At 47.7% G+C, this 14,778-nt stretch overlaps 1 protein-coding gene across 1 annotated transcript in view; it reads left to right on the plus strand.

Annotated features, from left to right (window-relative positions):
* Positions 1–252: 252 nt before the first annotated feature.
* PRKG1 (protein kinase cGMP-dependent 1) overlaps positions 253–14,778 on the plus strand; it is a 368,725-nt gene continuing 354,199 nt past the window's right edge. The window contains exon 1 of the mRNA XM_064429924.1: positions 253–640. Within this exon, the coding sequence (XP_064285994.1) occupies positions 375–640 (266 nt within the window). The 5' untranslated portion in view covers positions 253–374. The remainder of the gene's footprint in view (positions 641–14,778) is intronic.

Consider the following 14,778-nt stretch of genomic DNA (forward strand, 5'->3'; position numbering starts at 1 on the left):
CGAGGGGCGGCTCCACGTGGCTCATTAGCGGGAGGCGATTCAATATTTATGAAGTGCTCTTGTTTGAATCCCAAGTCTTCGGCTCCAGTTACAAGGAGCTGCGTCACCCTGCGATCACATGGTAATTGTTGCTATTTCCAGGATCCCAGCCTCGCAGAGTGGCACAAGAGCTCTTTCCCCTTTTCTCGTCCTTTTCCCCCCGCCGCCTTTTCCCTCGCTGGCCGCTGTTTTCGGGGCGGTTTCTGCCGGCCCCTGGGCCGGCTGGGCTGGGCGCGGGGCGATGCCGGGGCCGCTGCCCTGAGCCGGGCGGGCGCAGCCGCTCCCCTGCCCCGGGAGCCGCTCCATGCGAGCGGGACCGGCCCGGCAGCCCCAAAATGACCGAGCTGGAAGGGGACTTCACCAAGCTGCTGCTGCTGAAGGAGGAGCGGATCAAGGAGCTGGAGCGGCGCCTGGGGGAGAAGGACGAGGAGATCCAGGAGCTGCGGCGGCGGCTGCACAAATGCCAGTCCGTGCTGCCGGCCCCCAGCCCGCACATCGGGCCCCGCACCACCCGGGCGCAGGGCATCTCGGCCGAGCCGCAGACCTACCGCTCCTTCCACGACCTCCGCCAGGCTTTCCGCAAGTTCACCAAGGCCGAGAGGTAGGGATGGCACCCCTTTTTTTAAACCCGCTCCCCAGCGGGTTAGCCGGGACGCCGCGTCCCCCCGCCTGGCATCGCCGGCACGGAGCGCACCCGGGGCGTGGAGCGGCTCGGAGCCGCCGGGAAGGAGCCCTGCGGGGCATCGGACAGCCCGGAGCTCCCTCCCTCCCTGGCTTCGCCGTTCCCTTGCCCGCCGCGGCTCCCGGGGGATGCTCGGCCGGGGCGCGGGGGGGCGGCGGTGCCTCCCCGGCGCTGGGAAAAGTTTGCGGCGGGGCCGGGAAGTTGTTCGGTGGCTGCTCGAGAGCCGCCAGCACCCCCGGCAGCCTCGTTCCGCGGGCAGGTGGTACCCCTCGCCCCTATCCCCCCCATTTCCCCACCCCATTCTCCCCAAAAACGCAGCTCCAGCCGTGCTTTGCCTCCCGTTATCCCGGTGGGACTCGCTGGTCATGAAGGGCTTTTCCACATTAATAATTCCGTGTTTCTGTTTCCCCATGCCGCTGTCAGGCACCCACGAAGAGGTTTTTTTGGGGGAGCATGGGGTCTGCATCACTCAAGCCGGGGTCTCGGGGGTTGTCCTTCTTCCATACATGTGGGAAAAATGGGGAGCGTGGTGCTGTGCTGGCTGCTGGGGAGGCTGACGTGGTGGAGAAGTTGTGTGTGACCACAGTGTGACCCTGCTTTGGGCAGAAGCTGTGCCTGGTGCTTCTCGAGCAGGGCACAATCCCGTGTCCCCTGTGAGAAGTGATTTGTTTCAGCAGAGCCATTCCTGTGGGGATCTGTGTGTGGGTGTGAATCCAGAGCTCTCCCCAAATGTGCCCAGACCTAACTCCAGCCCTTTCCTCCTCTCCTGTGCCCTGCCCCTTGTTATTGCTCAAACAGGGAGCACTTGGCTTTGGGCTTTTTAAATTCAGTGTTATTCTTTTCCCTGCCTTTGGTGATTTAATAAAGCAAACTGCTGTGCCCAGGGAGCTGACCGTGTCCGTTTGTCCTTCCCTGGGGCAGCACATCCCTGTGCACCAAGGCAGAGGCCAGGTGTTGTGGATGGAGGAGAAACCGCGTCCAACTTTTCCTTTTGCTGTTGATTTTTTTGAGGCACTGATCATCCTGAGCCTCGGGAAGGTGACAGTGACCTGGCACCTGTGGTGAGGGCAGGACCCAGTGTCCCCACCCTGAGTAATCACTTATTGAGAAGTTGTTAAACCTGCTCACGGCTCCAGCGAGGTTTAGTCCTGGCCTGAGGCTTTCCCGTGCTTTTCCCAGTTTGGGCTGGCAGGCCAGCTGCAGGAAAAGCTGTGTCCATGTGATGCAGTGAAGGTCGTTTGGCCCATCCTGCATCATTCCCGTCATCCTCAGATGATGTTTCAGCAGGCAGGAAAAAACTCCTGGTGGGGCCTGCGGACAGTTCCAGGCTGGAACTCCGTCCCCTGGCATCCCCCATGCCTCAGCCTCGCTCGTGGTAGCCATGACAATGGTAACCAAGCCGGTCTGGGATTGCTTTTGGGTTTTAATTCTTAATTCTTCCTTTAATTCTGCTTAATTCTTCTCCCGTCTCGTTGCTGGGAGAGCGGCGGGCGGCTCCGTGGTGTGCTGAGCACGCTGCACCCACAACCTCCCTTTTCTCCCTGTTTTCCCCCCAAATCCCTCCCCACCACGGGCTAGATGGAGGTGCTTTTTCAAAGGGCAGTGTGTGGGTCCTTGATCCGGCTCCAGGGTGCTGGGCTGGGGTCAGGGAGCACGGGGCTGTGCCACAGAGCAGTGCCAAGGGCATGACGAGCTCTCCCCGCTCCCCTTGCTGGCTGGAGGCAGGGATGGCTCTGGTGCCAGCTCCCCTCGGTGTCCCCGGGGCTTTCTCTGCCTCTGGCATCTCAGCACTGCTGACAGCACTTGGCTGATTTATTTATGGGGAGCTCATGCACCTCCAAGAGCCTCCTGCCTGTGCTCCAGCGACAGCAGCAGCTCCCAGCTCTCCATCCCTCGTCCCTGGCAGGCTGAGGATGGGGAACACCTCTTTTCCAAAACCCACAGACAACTTCCAGAGCAGAAAACCCCCAGGGGGATGTTCAGGCCCACCTGTTTTCAGTTGAATGCCAAAAAAGAAACCGTTTTACCTGGGATCAATCTCCAAGGAGTTTTCCATCCCTGAAGATGTAGTTATTTACAATATAATTGGATTTGTTTATTATCTGTAACGTACACCGTCACGTAAAACTGTCAAGGAGTTGAAAACAGCAAACTATGGGACAACAGGAACTCAAACAGGGATAAATCCCAGCTGAAAGTGGAGAATGGAGTTGGATTAAATATGCTGTGCCTCTTGTAATGCACCCCTGTCACATGCAGCAATGGCAGAGTTGAAAAGGCTTGCAGAGATCCAAAGAATAGGGATGTGTAAATAGAAAGGTGGTGAGGATGTGTTATCTTTGGTCTGAAAGTGTGTTTTTATGCTGTTGTTCCTTCTGAAAACATGGAAATATACATTTTAATGGCAGAAAGCATTGCTGTGTAGCTGGCCAGGTGCATAGAGCTATCCATGTATCTATATCCAATCTGTAAATTAGATTTTCTTTCAAACTAGCCGCTTTCTGTGCCTGTCTTCAAAATAATTCCTTCCTCTTATTCCTTGATCTGTTCCTGCCAGCAGAGATTCGAGTTGAGAGCGGAGCTGCACTTCTTGTAAATGATTCCTTAATTTATTTATGGTCAGTGAGTTTTGATTCACTTTCTCCCACAGCCAGTGAGTGTTTCGGATCACACAAGGCCTCGGGGCTGTCTGATCCAGCACCTGCCAGCCCCTTATGGCAACACAAAGAAGGAAAACCTGTTTGTCCCTGTTTTTCCTGGCAGGATGGGAGCCATCCAGGGATAATGCAGCAATCCAGGCACTTTGCTAAAGTGATGCCCAGTTGCTAAGCAAAAGCACTGCAGATGATCAATGATGCAAAAAAGTAAATGCTGAGGTGTGGCAAAGCCAGGACTAAGAGCTGGATCAGCCCTGCCTGTCCCTGCACGCAGAGGTGCTCTGTGTCCTGGGAGCAATCCACCTGAGCCCTGAGCCCATCTCCAGATCATCCTCCCAGGAAATTCCAGCTGCTGCCTGCCTTAATTCTGAGGTGCAATGTCTAATTCCAGCTAAATCCTGCTTATTTGGGGTGAGAAGCCTCCTTCAAACCAGGGCAGCGTGAAATGACTTTGGGAACTCTGGAATACTTTTGGAACTCTGACTGAATCTTTCCTGAAGCCCTGGCCCTGCAGGCAATTCCACGTTTGGTGTGTGGTTATACCCTGAACTCTCCAAATCCAGCTCAGACAGTGCCATTCCTGGGTATTTCCATGCCTGTTTCAGTCTGACACAGTGCTGTAGGCTCATCATTTAAGACAGATGAGTTTCCCCACTCTGCTCCTGGTAATTTACCCATCCTTCTTGGCTCCCTAACTTTTTCTGCAACTTTTTAGTGGATTTTCCCCCTTTTAAACTTTATTTCAGGAAGCATTTGCCACAAGATGGCAGTGGGGTCTAACATTTTAGGCGAGGTATTGGGGTATATTGTGGTTTCAGCCTCCCAGTCCTGGACCAGTCCTCCTGCCTGTGGTTTTCCAGGTAAAATCAGGCATGAATCCTTGTTTCTCCTGCTTCCACCTTCCCTGAGGTGGTGGGGGATATTTTGCTGAGGGCATGTGTTCACCCAAGGTGTTTAAACTCAGGATTAAAGGCTTTGGGTGGTACTGGGGATGGAGGGTTGGAGTGGACCCTCTTGACTTGATGCTGCAAAAGCATAAAGGGATTGCTCATGATTGGGATAAGCTGATGTTTGCTGATGGCCATGGCAGGATCAGTCCATCTCTGGGGTTTGGGTATTGCTCAGACCAGGACCAGCCATGCCTGGGGTAAAAACTGGGCAGCCTGGGAGGTCTCCAGTCCAAAACTCACCTTCAAAGCTGTACTGGGGCTGTCCCAGGCTGAAGCAGAGATGTCCTGCACAGCCCTGTAATTCTCCATCACTATTCCCCCCCGTAACACTTCTGTCTCACATCTCCTCCACCCCTGGAGCTGCTCTGTGGATGGTCTCCAATCCCCTGAGCATGGCAAGGGGGAGCTTCCCCCTCCCTGGAGCCGTGTCCTTCCCCTCTCAGCCCCTTTCTGGGAAGTGAGCTGCGTTAATTTAGCCATGATCTCATCAGCTGCCAGCCACTAAAGCGATATCGATCCTGCGCTCAGCCTGCCCGTGAAAAACAACCCAGCTGCTTCCCCACTACCTGGAACCACCCTCCCTCAGGGCCTGGCCAGCCTGGAAAAGGAGCTTTTGCCTCATTTTTTTTTTTACTGGTGGGAGACCAGTGTGTGACCTGCTGCCTGTGTGTGACACTTCAGCCTTTAAGCTGAGGAAGGGCAGTTTGGGACTGTCCCCGTGCAATGTGTGACACCACTCAGCAGCTGGGTCTGAAGTCGTTCAAACAGGGAGCTTTTGCTGGGCCTGTGGCTGCTGGTTTCTCTCTGTAAGGATCAGCATGGCTTTGCAAAGCTCAGAGGAAGGACAGCAGTGATTTTGCCATTAATTACGACTCTAAAAACGCCTCTCTTCCTCATTTACCCGTCCCCAATCCGGTCCCATCCGCTCCTCATGTGCTGCAACAGCAAATTCCTCGGATGCTTCATCCCTGGGTGATCCTCACCAAAGATCAGAAGGATTTTATTAGCTGGAATTATATTGGCAGAGGAGGAATTAACACTGACCTCATTGCTCGTTGTGTTGGGAGAGCGTGGCTGCTTCAAGGGAGAGAAATACAGAGGGAAGTTTGACAGAGGATTGCTTAAATCTGGGGAGAGCTGGAAAATATTCCAAAATATTCCCAATGAAAGTGGGAGATGGACTCTTTGCTTGGTCCTCTCTGCTTATGAGGATGGAGCAACTTGTGGCATGAAGCAGTGGAGTGAAGACGGGGGGGGACAAAGTGAGTTGTCACTGCAGGCAGAGGTGTGACATCAACCCCCCGAGAAGCCCAAGGTCAGACAAATAAGCACAGAAGGGTTTTAGAGAGGGAGAGAAGCAAATGTTTATGGTTAATCAATGGAAATAATTTCCTGTCTTTTAATTTTTAATGGGCTGAACTCACTGCTCCCCCCCTTTCCCTGGGCATCGCTTCCCTTTGGTTTACAGGAGACCTGAAAATTGAGCCAGGATGGGGAGAAATTTGGCTCCCAAAAGGCATCAAATGGTGCCTTTCCACTGGGTACATCCTGGCGTCTGTCTGTCTGTCTGTCACCAGCAGCCCTGGTCACCCAATCCACCTTTTCCATCCTATCCCTTTGGTGCTTCCTCGTGGGCCAGAGCAGCACAGCAAGAGCAGCTAAACTCAGCTTGCCCTTCCAAAAATAGTACAAAACAGGTATTCATTTATATGCAAACATCTGAAATGAAAAAAAAAAAAAAAGGATTCATTTATATATAAACATGCAAAACTTAAAAAATAAAAATTGATTATTTGACGTGATCCCTGGTCCTGGTGAAGAAAGGAAGCGCAAGATGGCAGGATTTTTTTTTTTTTAAATTATAAAAATGATCATTTTTCTGCACGGTTTGGGAAGAAGACTTGGAATCTTTGCAGTGTGTTTCTGAGGTCTGCCCTGAGGAAGGGCACACTCGTGCCAAGGGAATGGGGCAGTGCCCATCCCTGGCTGACGCAGGCTCTGTCCCAGCGGCGTCATCCCAAATTCTTCCTTCAGCCTATTTTTAAATGCCTCAAGTCGGGAGGTTTTTGGAGCCTCCCTTGGGGCACCAAACCACAGGCCCAGAGATTTCAGGGCAGCTGCCAGATCTCCATGTCCCCCACCTTCCCTCTGCCTGGAGCTCTGCTTCCCAATCCCTGAAAACCTGGTTGCATGTGGGCTCTAAACCTCAGCTGTGCTCCCAGGCAAGGCCACCAGAAACTGCTTTTCCCTGCTGGATCTTTGGTGTGAGTGGATTTATAAAAATACAAGGGGCTGGGAGCTGGGATTTTGTTGTTTTTCTACTTGTGGACATCTCTTGGTTTGGAGGAGAAAAAGGGTCCTGTGTCCCTCTTGCTGCTGCAGTTTTAAAAGTGGCACGTGGATGTGGTGGTGTAAAAACGCTTGGCCTCACTCATTTGGCTTCTTTATAATTTCTGTCAGGCTTTTTAAAGTGACTTTCTTCAGAATTGTTGTATCCTTTTCTTCAGGATTTTTGTGTCACTTTTGTCAGAATTGTTCTGTCATTTTTATCACAATCGTCCCTCAGAATGGAAAAGGTAATTCTCCAGAAAAAAAAAAAAAAAAATTAAAAAAAAAAAAAAAATCCCCCTGGATGATGAAATCTTATCAGAGGAAAATGGGATAGAAAGGACAAAAATAAAACCCTGAGTGCCTCTTTCCTAACGAGAAACTTCAGGAAAAATCCTTCCCAAAGTTTCCACTTGGTTGTGGAGCTGCTGGAGGTCCTGGAAAATCTCTGACAGAGCTTTGGCAAGGGGCTTCCTGAAGGGCTTTCCCCTCTGCTGTGACCTCCTGAGTGGAAAAGATGAGGATTGCTTTTTTTTCAAATAGATTTTTTTTTCTGTGTCCTGCTCATGGGTGTTCTCAGAGCATTTTTGTTCCATTAGTAATAAAACCCTGTAGTCACAAATGAGGCAGAAGATGCTAAAAAAGGAGGGAGGGAGGCAGAGCTCAGGCCCACGGGTGGCGGCAGGAGCTGGGATGATCCTGGGGATCCACAAGGATAAAGGATTGAGATAATTTTAAATTCAAAATTCAATTTTTGGGATTTAATTCATGCTGGGTGCTGAGCCTGAGCGTTGTGGGAATTGGTACAGGAGAGGGAAAAAGCTTTCCAGTAATGGGATCAAATCTCTTCTCTTTGACTCAAAGGAGTGTAAATAGATTTGGCTGTGATTTTCTTGGTGATTCCTGGTTTTGATACATTTTAAGGTGTAAAATGGAATGAAAACATCCACCTCTTGGCACTAAAATAATGACAGGCCAGTGGGGTGATGAAAACTCAAACAGCAGCTACAGGGGGGGAAAACAAAGAATTATTTAACGTAAAATACCCAGAAGGAAACTGTGCAGGTGATAAACAGGTTCAGGAGAAATATCTTAATATTTGGGGTTTCTGGCATGAAGTTTGCACTAAAGGAGGCTGTGGTTGATTGATTGATTGATTGCAGCAAGCACAGCAAATTTGGAATTTTGAGTTGTTTTCATTTGCATCTTTCTTGGGAGTTTCTACAAAATCCTCCCAGGTAAAAATCATCACCAGGATTTTAAGTGACCAATTAGTATAATAATTCTGCTTAAAAAAAATTTAAAAAATATATTGAGCTGTTCGTAGTAGGGGATCAGATCCTATATCTGGGAATTCCACTTTCTATTTATGTATCTGCACTGTATTGTCAACAAAACTCTTTAATCCATCAATTTCTGATGAGCTGTGCTCTGTATTATTTTTCCTGTGGTGTGTGGAGGTGGGAAGGAAAACTAGGAATAATTCCTTGAGACCCCAAAGAACTACACCCAAATCCCCTGAGTGAGACAGAATTTTGGTGCTTGCAATTATTAAGCCAAAATTCAGCTTTTAAAGCCTGGAATTGGTGGGGGTAGCAGGAAGCAGTCCCTTCAAAATGCATCCCAAAGGTGGCTTCCAGCTTGGCTGTTTGTAAGGAATCCCAGAGTGACTGTGGGGCAGGGAAAGAAGCAGGGAGAGACACCTGGGGAGTTGCTACACTTCCTAAAAATGGATCTTTAAAAAAAATCAAGAAGCTGGAAGGAATAAATACATCCAGTGTCCCCTCTTGCTCCAGCCCATGGGGGTTTTTTTGACATTCAAAAGAAAATAAATCTGTGTTTGTAGAAATACAGAAAGGTTCTGAAGGTTTGGAAAGGTATAGTGGAGAAAATCTGGGAAGGAATTCTCTGGGAAGGTGGGAAAAACACCAGGAAGTTGCTTCATCTGGGAAAATTTATATAAAATATTATTTTTTTATATTTATTTAAATACCAGGGCTGCATCTCCAAGCTGGTTTTGCTTCCCATCTTCCAGCCCACCCAAGCCAGTCAGGGATTCTGCTTTTTCTGCATTTGATGTTTACCCTTTTCACAAAGCCTTGGGGGCATTTCTGAGGCCATTTCAGCCTGTATGGAGGCAGGAAAAAAAAAAAAAAACCAAATCAGCTCTTAGAGGGAAAATTTTCATGGAAAGACACTGAGAGGGTATTTTATCAGCAGACAGCAGCCCCCTCCTCAGCTACTTTATTTCTGTCTGCTCTGTAGTTCAGAAAAGAGCTGTTCAATATTTTAAAAAAATAAAATCCTAAACTGAAAGCAGCATGAAAGGTGGTGGTTGTGGGTTGGTTTTTCTTCTTTCTCCCCCCACTGATTTTCATTCTGCTTTATGAAATCCATGTCAAGTAAAGGGTGAAATCTCTGCCTTCCCTTTGATCCCACAGTGCAAGGCTGGGCTCTCCCTGCCAGGAGCACGTTTCTCCCTTTGATCTGCAGGTTTATTATCCCATGTCCCATCCAGGGAAAAGGCTGCAATGCCTTTTGGGAAGCACACACCAGAGCAGTTGGTCTCCCTTGCAGAAACCCTGACATTTTAAATCTTTTCCCCCACATTCCTCAGCACTGCTGGGGCAGAGAGACTTGAAGCTGGATTGAAATTTATCCCTCCCTCTAAAATAATCACCTTGAAAAAAAGAATTTCAAAGTGTTTTATCTTTTGATAGGAGAATGCTCGTGGCAACTTCAGCCAGGAACTTGTTCTTCTGTGGGAACATGCTGGAAAAATATAGGTTGAGCTGGTGGGGTATTATGAATATTAAATTTTTTGTTCCATTATTCCGTATGTTTGGAGGCAGAAAAGCAAAAAAGGAAGTGGTGCTGTGGATCAGCTGAAGGCTGGTTTTAGGGAACTTTTGGGGTCTGATTAATCTCTCCCAAGTCTGTGCAGTCAAATCCATCCTAAAGCATCAGTGGCAGGGACCATTTGATTTTGGGACAGTTGTGTCTCACACTCCCAGTTCCTGCTGCTGCTGCTCGTTGCACCTTTTTTACTGGGTTGACCCCTTAAATTGTAATTTCTACTCTGAGATTAAAAACAGGTACAGCTGATTCCCATCTTTTATGTTGAGCTGGTGGATTTCTGTTTGGGAGCCTTCTCCTTTGTTTTGCTGCCAAATATCCAGTTGTGGTGTTTGTGAGGGTCCCAGGACGAGGGAAGAGATGAATCTGACTGCATTTTCTCAGAAGACTGATTTATTATATTATGATATTATAGTAAAAGAATGCTATACTAAACTATAGAGAAAGGATACATCAGAAAGGTAGAAAAGAATGAATAATAAAAACTCCTCAGAGTCTGACATACCTGGCTGTGATTGGTCATTAAGCAAAAACAATTCACATGGAACCAATCAAACAATCACCTACCACATTCCAAAGCAGCAAAACAGGAGAAACAAATCAAATAATTATTATTTACATTTTTCTTTGAGGTTTCTCAACTTCCCAAGAGAAGAAATCCTGGCGAAGGGATTTTTCAGAAAATACCGCAGTGACATCCAGCAGCTAAAAATCAACTCTCTTTTAAAAGCTTTCAACGAAATGGGAAACTTCCTATGGAATGATGTCACAAAGCTCCCCAGCCAGCGTTTCTGTGATGTCTCCAGCTCAGGCAGCACATGGAAAAGTCCCCTGGAGCTGGTTTCCCCCACAGTGACTCCTCTCCTGACCCTGCTCCCAGCCTGTGATTCCCTGGGAACTGGAAGCAGCAGCTCCTTGCGTGGGTGTTGTGCTCGTGGTGTTCACATTGTGAGGGAGAACAGGGAGCTGATAAATCCCTGCATCCCTATTCCAGCCTGCTGTGTAACCCTGACTGGGGAAGGGGATTTAAAATTGCATTTGTGGGGCTGGGGGATGCTGGGAGGCAGAGGAGGAATGGGAAGTGCTCCAGCTCCTGAGTGGGAATCTCAGGAAGTCAGCTTTGCTCATCCAGTGTTGGAATCCTGGACGCTAAAAATGTTAAACTTTCTGTGCTTAAAGGCACAGACCCACAAGAGAACACCACAACTGACCTAAAGCTGTAGAGAAGACTTCCAAAAATTAATTATTAGCACTGAGATTACAAGTGTGGAGTTAGTTAGAAGTGTGTAATATCACAAAGTAGAAAACTTAGAGTTTAAGGTTTTAGAATACAAAAATAAATATGAAGCAAGATAGAAATTTTAAGATAAAAGCAAGTTATTCTTCTTTGCCTTCTTCTTCATAAGTTTGAGTGATGCTTTGTAATTAGACAGAAAAGTCCACACTGCAAGCTTCAAAAGATCAGTTACTAAGCTAAAAAAGAAAATAATCAGTGTCCTTTCTCAATTAGATAGTTTAGTCTTAAAAGACCTTATAACAAGAAATAGTTAGCCATTTTGTGCCTTGCTAATGAAAGACTACCAAACTCACAGTTATAAAGCTGTTTCACTAATAAAAACCAGCAAACACCTAAATCCAAACACAAACTACCATCTCAAGTTCCTTCAATCCCAAACTCAGAGATTATCCAGCCCTGTTTGCAGATGCTCCCTTGCCCTCCGTGGAGGTTTTTTTTTCCACTGATGCATTTCTGTCATTAATAAAATCCCGGCTCCAAGCCCTGCCCCGCGAGCTGCAGGGTTGATTAATTGCGCTAATTGCTCTGCTTTCAGTATCCCTTCCACATTTCCAGCCTGGATCTGTCTCAGCCTCCCGGCCCAGCTGCTCATCCTGCCCTGGCTGTTTGCTGTCCTTCCCACGCTTCTCCCAAGCGCTTTTCCCTCACTTTTAACCCTTCCTGTGCCAGGATAAAATCCCCCGGAGCTGGAGATGCTCCCAGGGAGCTCGAGTTTGTGACTCAGCCTCTTCACAGCAGCCTTTTAATTGCATTGCACTGCTGCAAATGCTTTTTTCAGCCCAGTTTTGGAGGTGCTTTAATAAAGCTCATTCCAGGAGATCTGTTTTCCATAGGGTCCTATGGATTGGCATTGCTGTCTGCTTTAATTTTTCTGGAGGTTTCTCTTTCCAGCCCATGCTGCCTTGGCCAAGCTGTGCTAACACTTCCATTTAATTATACAAAATTATTTATTTTATTTTATTTTATTTTATTTTATTTTATTTTATTTTATTTTATTTTATTTTATTTTATTTTATTTTATTTTCTCAGTCTGAGCTGCCTGGCCCTGTGAACAGGGATGGTTTTTGGCCTGGAGAACACCAGGATTGCCCCAAGTCTCTTGCTGAGGATGTTCTGGTGAGGTTTCTTCTGCCCTTTTCTCTCTGCTGGTCCCATCCCAAGCATTTCTCTCCCAAATCCTCATCCTAAGGGGCAGATTTAAGGAGCGGGATTTGAGGGAAAAGCTGAGATGCTGTTTCAAGCTGCTCCTGCTCACAGCAAAAGCTGCTTGAGCCTGGTACTCCCCTAATGAAACCATGGAGGGAATGATTCCCCAGTGTGGGGGAAGCGTTTTCCACTGACATTATCTCAGTTTAGCCTTCAGACCTGACACGAGGATAATGGGATAATTACAGCCCAGTTTGATGTGCTCAGGCATCGCTTTCATTACAGACAAATGTTCCTGGACACAGGAAATGTCATCTCATTACTGGCTGATCTTTAAAACCTCGAGGTCCTCGCTCACTTTTACCTTCCCAAATCTGCTTTCCGCTTGTACACATCCCTAGCCATACCCAGGGTAGTGACTGTGGTTATCAGGCTGATAAAGCAGGCCTGGAGACTCCAAGAAATGAGAATTTACTGGTCTCCAACCAATAAAAGTGTCCAGGAGGTTAAACACAGATTTGTCTTTTTAAGTGGGCTTCTCATTCAGGAGCACCGCAGGGAAAAGATCAGGCTGGAAATGAGGAGTGGCGCAGGTTTTTTGGGACTTGGAGCTTTGGCATCTTCCCTGTAGGATCAAGTCCTGTGTGGAATTTTATTGCTCTCCACAACCCCCTGACAGGAGGGGCAGCCAGGGGGTTCAGGCTCTGCTCCTGGGGAACAGGGACAGGATGAGGAAATGGCCTTAGGTTGCTCCAGAGGGGGTTTTAATGGGATATCAGTGGAAATTCCTTCACCAAAAGGGTGCTCAGGCCTTGGAAGGGGCTTGCTCAGGGAAGTGGGGGAGTCACAGCCCTGGGAGTGTGCCCTGGTGGCCAAGAAGCCCAATGGCTCCTGGCCTGGGTCAGGAATGGTGTGGCCAGCAGGAGCAGATCATTCTGCCCCTGTGGCTGGCACTGGTGGGGCCACACCTGGAGTGCTGTGTCCAGCTCTGGCCCCTCAGGTTGGGAAGGACGTTGAGGCGCTGGAGCGCGTCCAGAGGAGGCAACGGGGCTGGAGAGGGGCTGGGAACACAAACCCTGAGAGGAACCCCTGAGGGAGCTGGGGGTGCTCAGCCTGGAGAAAAGGAGACTCAGGGGTGACCTTATCACTCTGTACAGCTCCTGAAAGGTGGCTGTGCTCAGCTGGGGCTGGGCTCTTCTCCAGGCAGCACTGACAGAACCAGGGGACACAGCCTCAAGCTGTGCCAAGGGAAATATTGATTGGATATTAGAAAAAAGTTTTTTACAGAAAGGCTGATAAAATTCTGGAATGGCCTGCCCAGGGAAGGGTGGAGTCACCATCCCTGGCTGTGTTTAAAACAGACTGGATGTGGCACTGGGTGCCAGGGTTCAGTTGAGGTGTTGGGGCTGGGTTGGACTCAATGATCTTGGAGGTCTCTTCCAGCCCATCCCAGTGACTGTGATTCTGTGAGTGTTCCAAGACTGTGGATGTGGCAGCTGGGGATGTGGGTTAGATGTGACCTTGGCAGTGCTGGGGAATGGTTGGACTTCATCAAAGAGGGGTTTTCCAACCTTCAGGACTCTCTGTGGATCATGAACCCCAACCCCAGCCTGATGCAGGAGATGTGGGTGAGCCTTTCCCAGAGATTTTGTGCACCTGGATATTTGTCCTTGTTCAAAATAGGTGCTTCATTTTTCATATGGATTCACCCATCTTCCAGTTCTTGTAAAGCCTTTTTCTGCTCCTCCTAAAGAGGAGGTAAAAGAACTCTCAAACCTGGGCTATATCTCCTGCTTTTTTTTTTTCCCAATGCCAACCTCTCCCTAATTTTTCAGTTTAAAAGAGCTGGTGGTGCAAGAAAAGAAAGGGTTTGATACCATGTGGGAGAACCAGGGCTGGATTGGGTCTGGTCAGGGCATTAATGGAAATTCAGTGTAAGGCTGAGCTGATAGATGGATTTTTGCCACCTCCTTCCTGCCCATGGCTTCTGGGAGGGAAAGGAGATCTGGGAGAAAAGTGTGGTTTTAACCCTTGGATTATTTCAGCTTTATCTTCCACATGGCTGGAAATATTTGATGCTTAAGGCAGTGACAGAGCCATATCTTGGGGTAAAACCCTGACAAAATGCAGGGTACTGTGAGAAATAGATCTGTAGAAAATTCTTAAGGTTTGACAGAAGGTTCACATAGTGTGTATTTGTATATAAATTTTGAGATAAGAAATATTGACTTAGAAATCTTACAGAATAAGATAGATGTTGTTAAGAGAGAAATAGAATTAGAAATAAGTTTTAAAGGATAGTTTTGTAAAAAAGAGTAGATATTTTGGAGAAATAGGACTATGAAAAATGTATTGTAGTAAGACCCACAAGGTGTAATTTTAGATTATTAGTTTTAAAGCATTTACAATGTAGTGTGGCAAAACCTAATAAGCTAAAAAATGCTTATAGTGTATTGTAATTAGGAAATAGTTGGCTTCTGACTGTGACAGTGTCACATTCATATTTTCTGAAAAATCCCTTCACCCAGGATTTTTCTCCTGGGAAGCTGAGAAGCTTCAGAGAAAAAGGAAAACAATATTATCTCATTGCTTCTCCTGTGTTTTGCTGCTTTGGAATGTGGTTGGAGATTGTTTATCCAACAGGTGATTGTTTCACTGGTTTCTGCTGTGAATTGTTTTGACTTATTGGCCAAGCTGTGTCAGGACTCTGGAGAGTGTAATGAGTTTTCATTATTATCTCTTTAGCCTCCTGTAAGTATCCTTTCTGCATTCTTTAGTATAGTATTCTTTAATATAATACAGTATCATAAAATAATGAATTAG

The sequence above is a fragment of the Passer domesticus genome, chromosome 8 (genome assembly GCF_036417665.1).
Source record: "Passer domesticus isolate bPasDom1 chromosome 8, bPasDom1.hap1, whole genome shotgun sequence".
Taxonomy (NCBI): Eukaryota; Metazoa; Chordata; class Aves; order Passeriformes; family Passeridae; genus Passer; species Passer domesticus.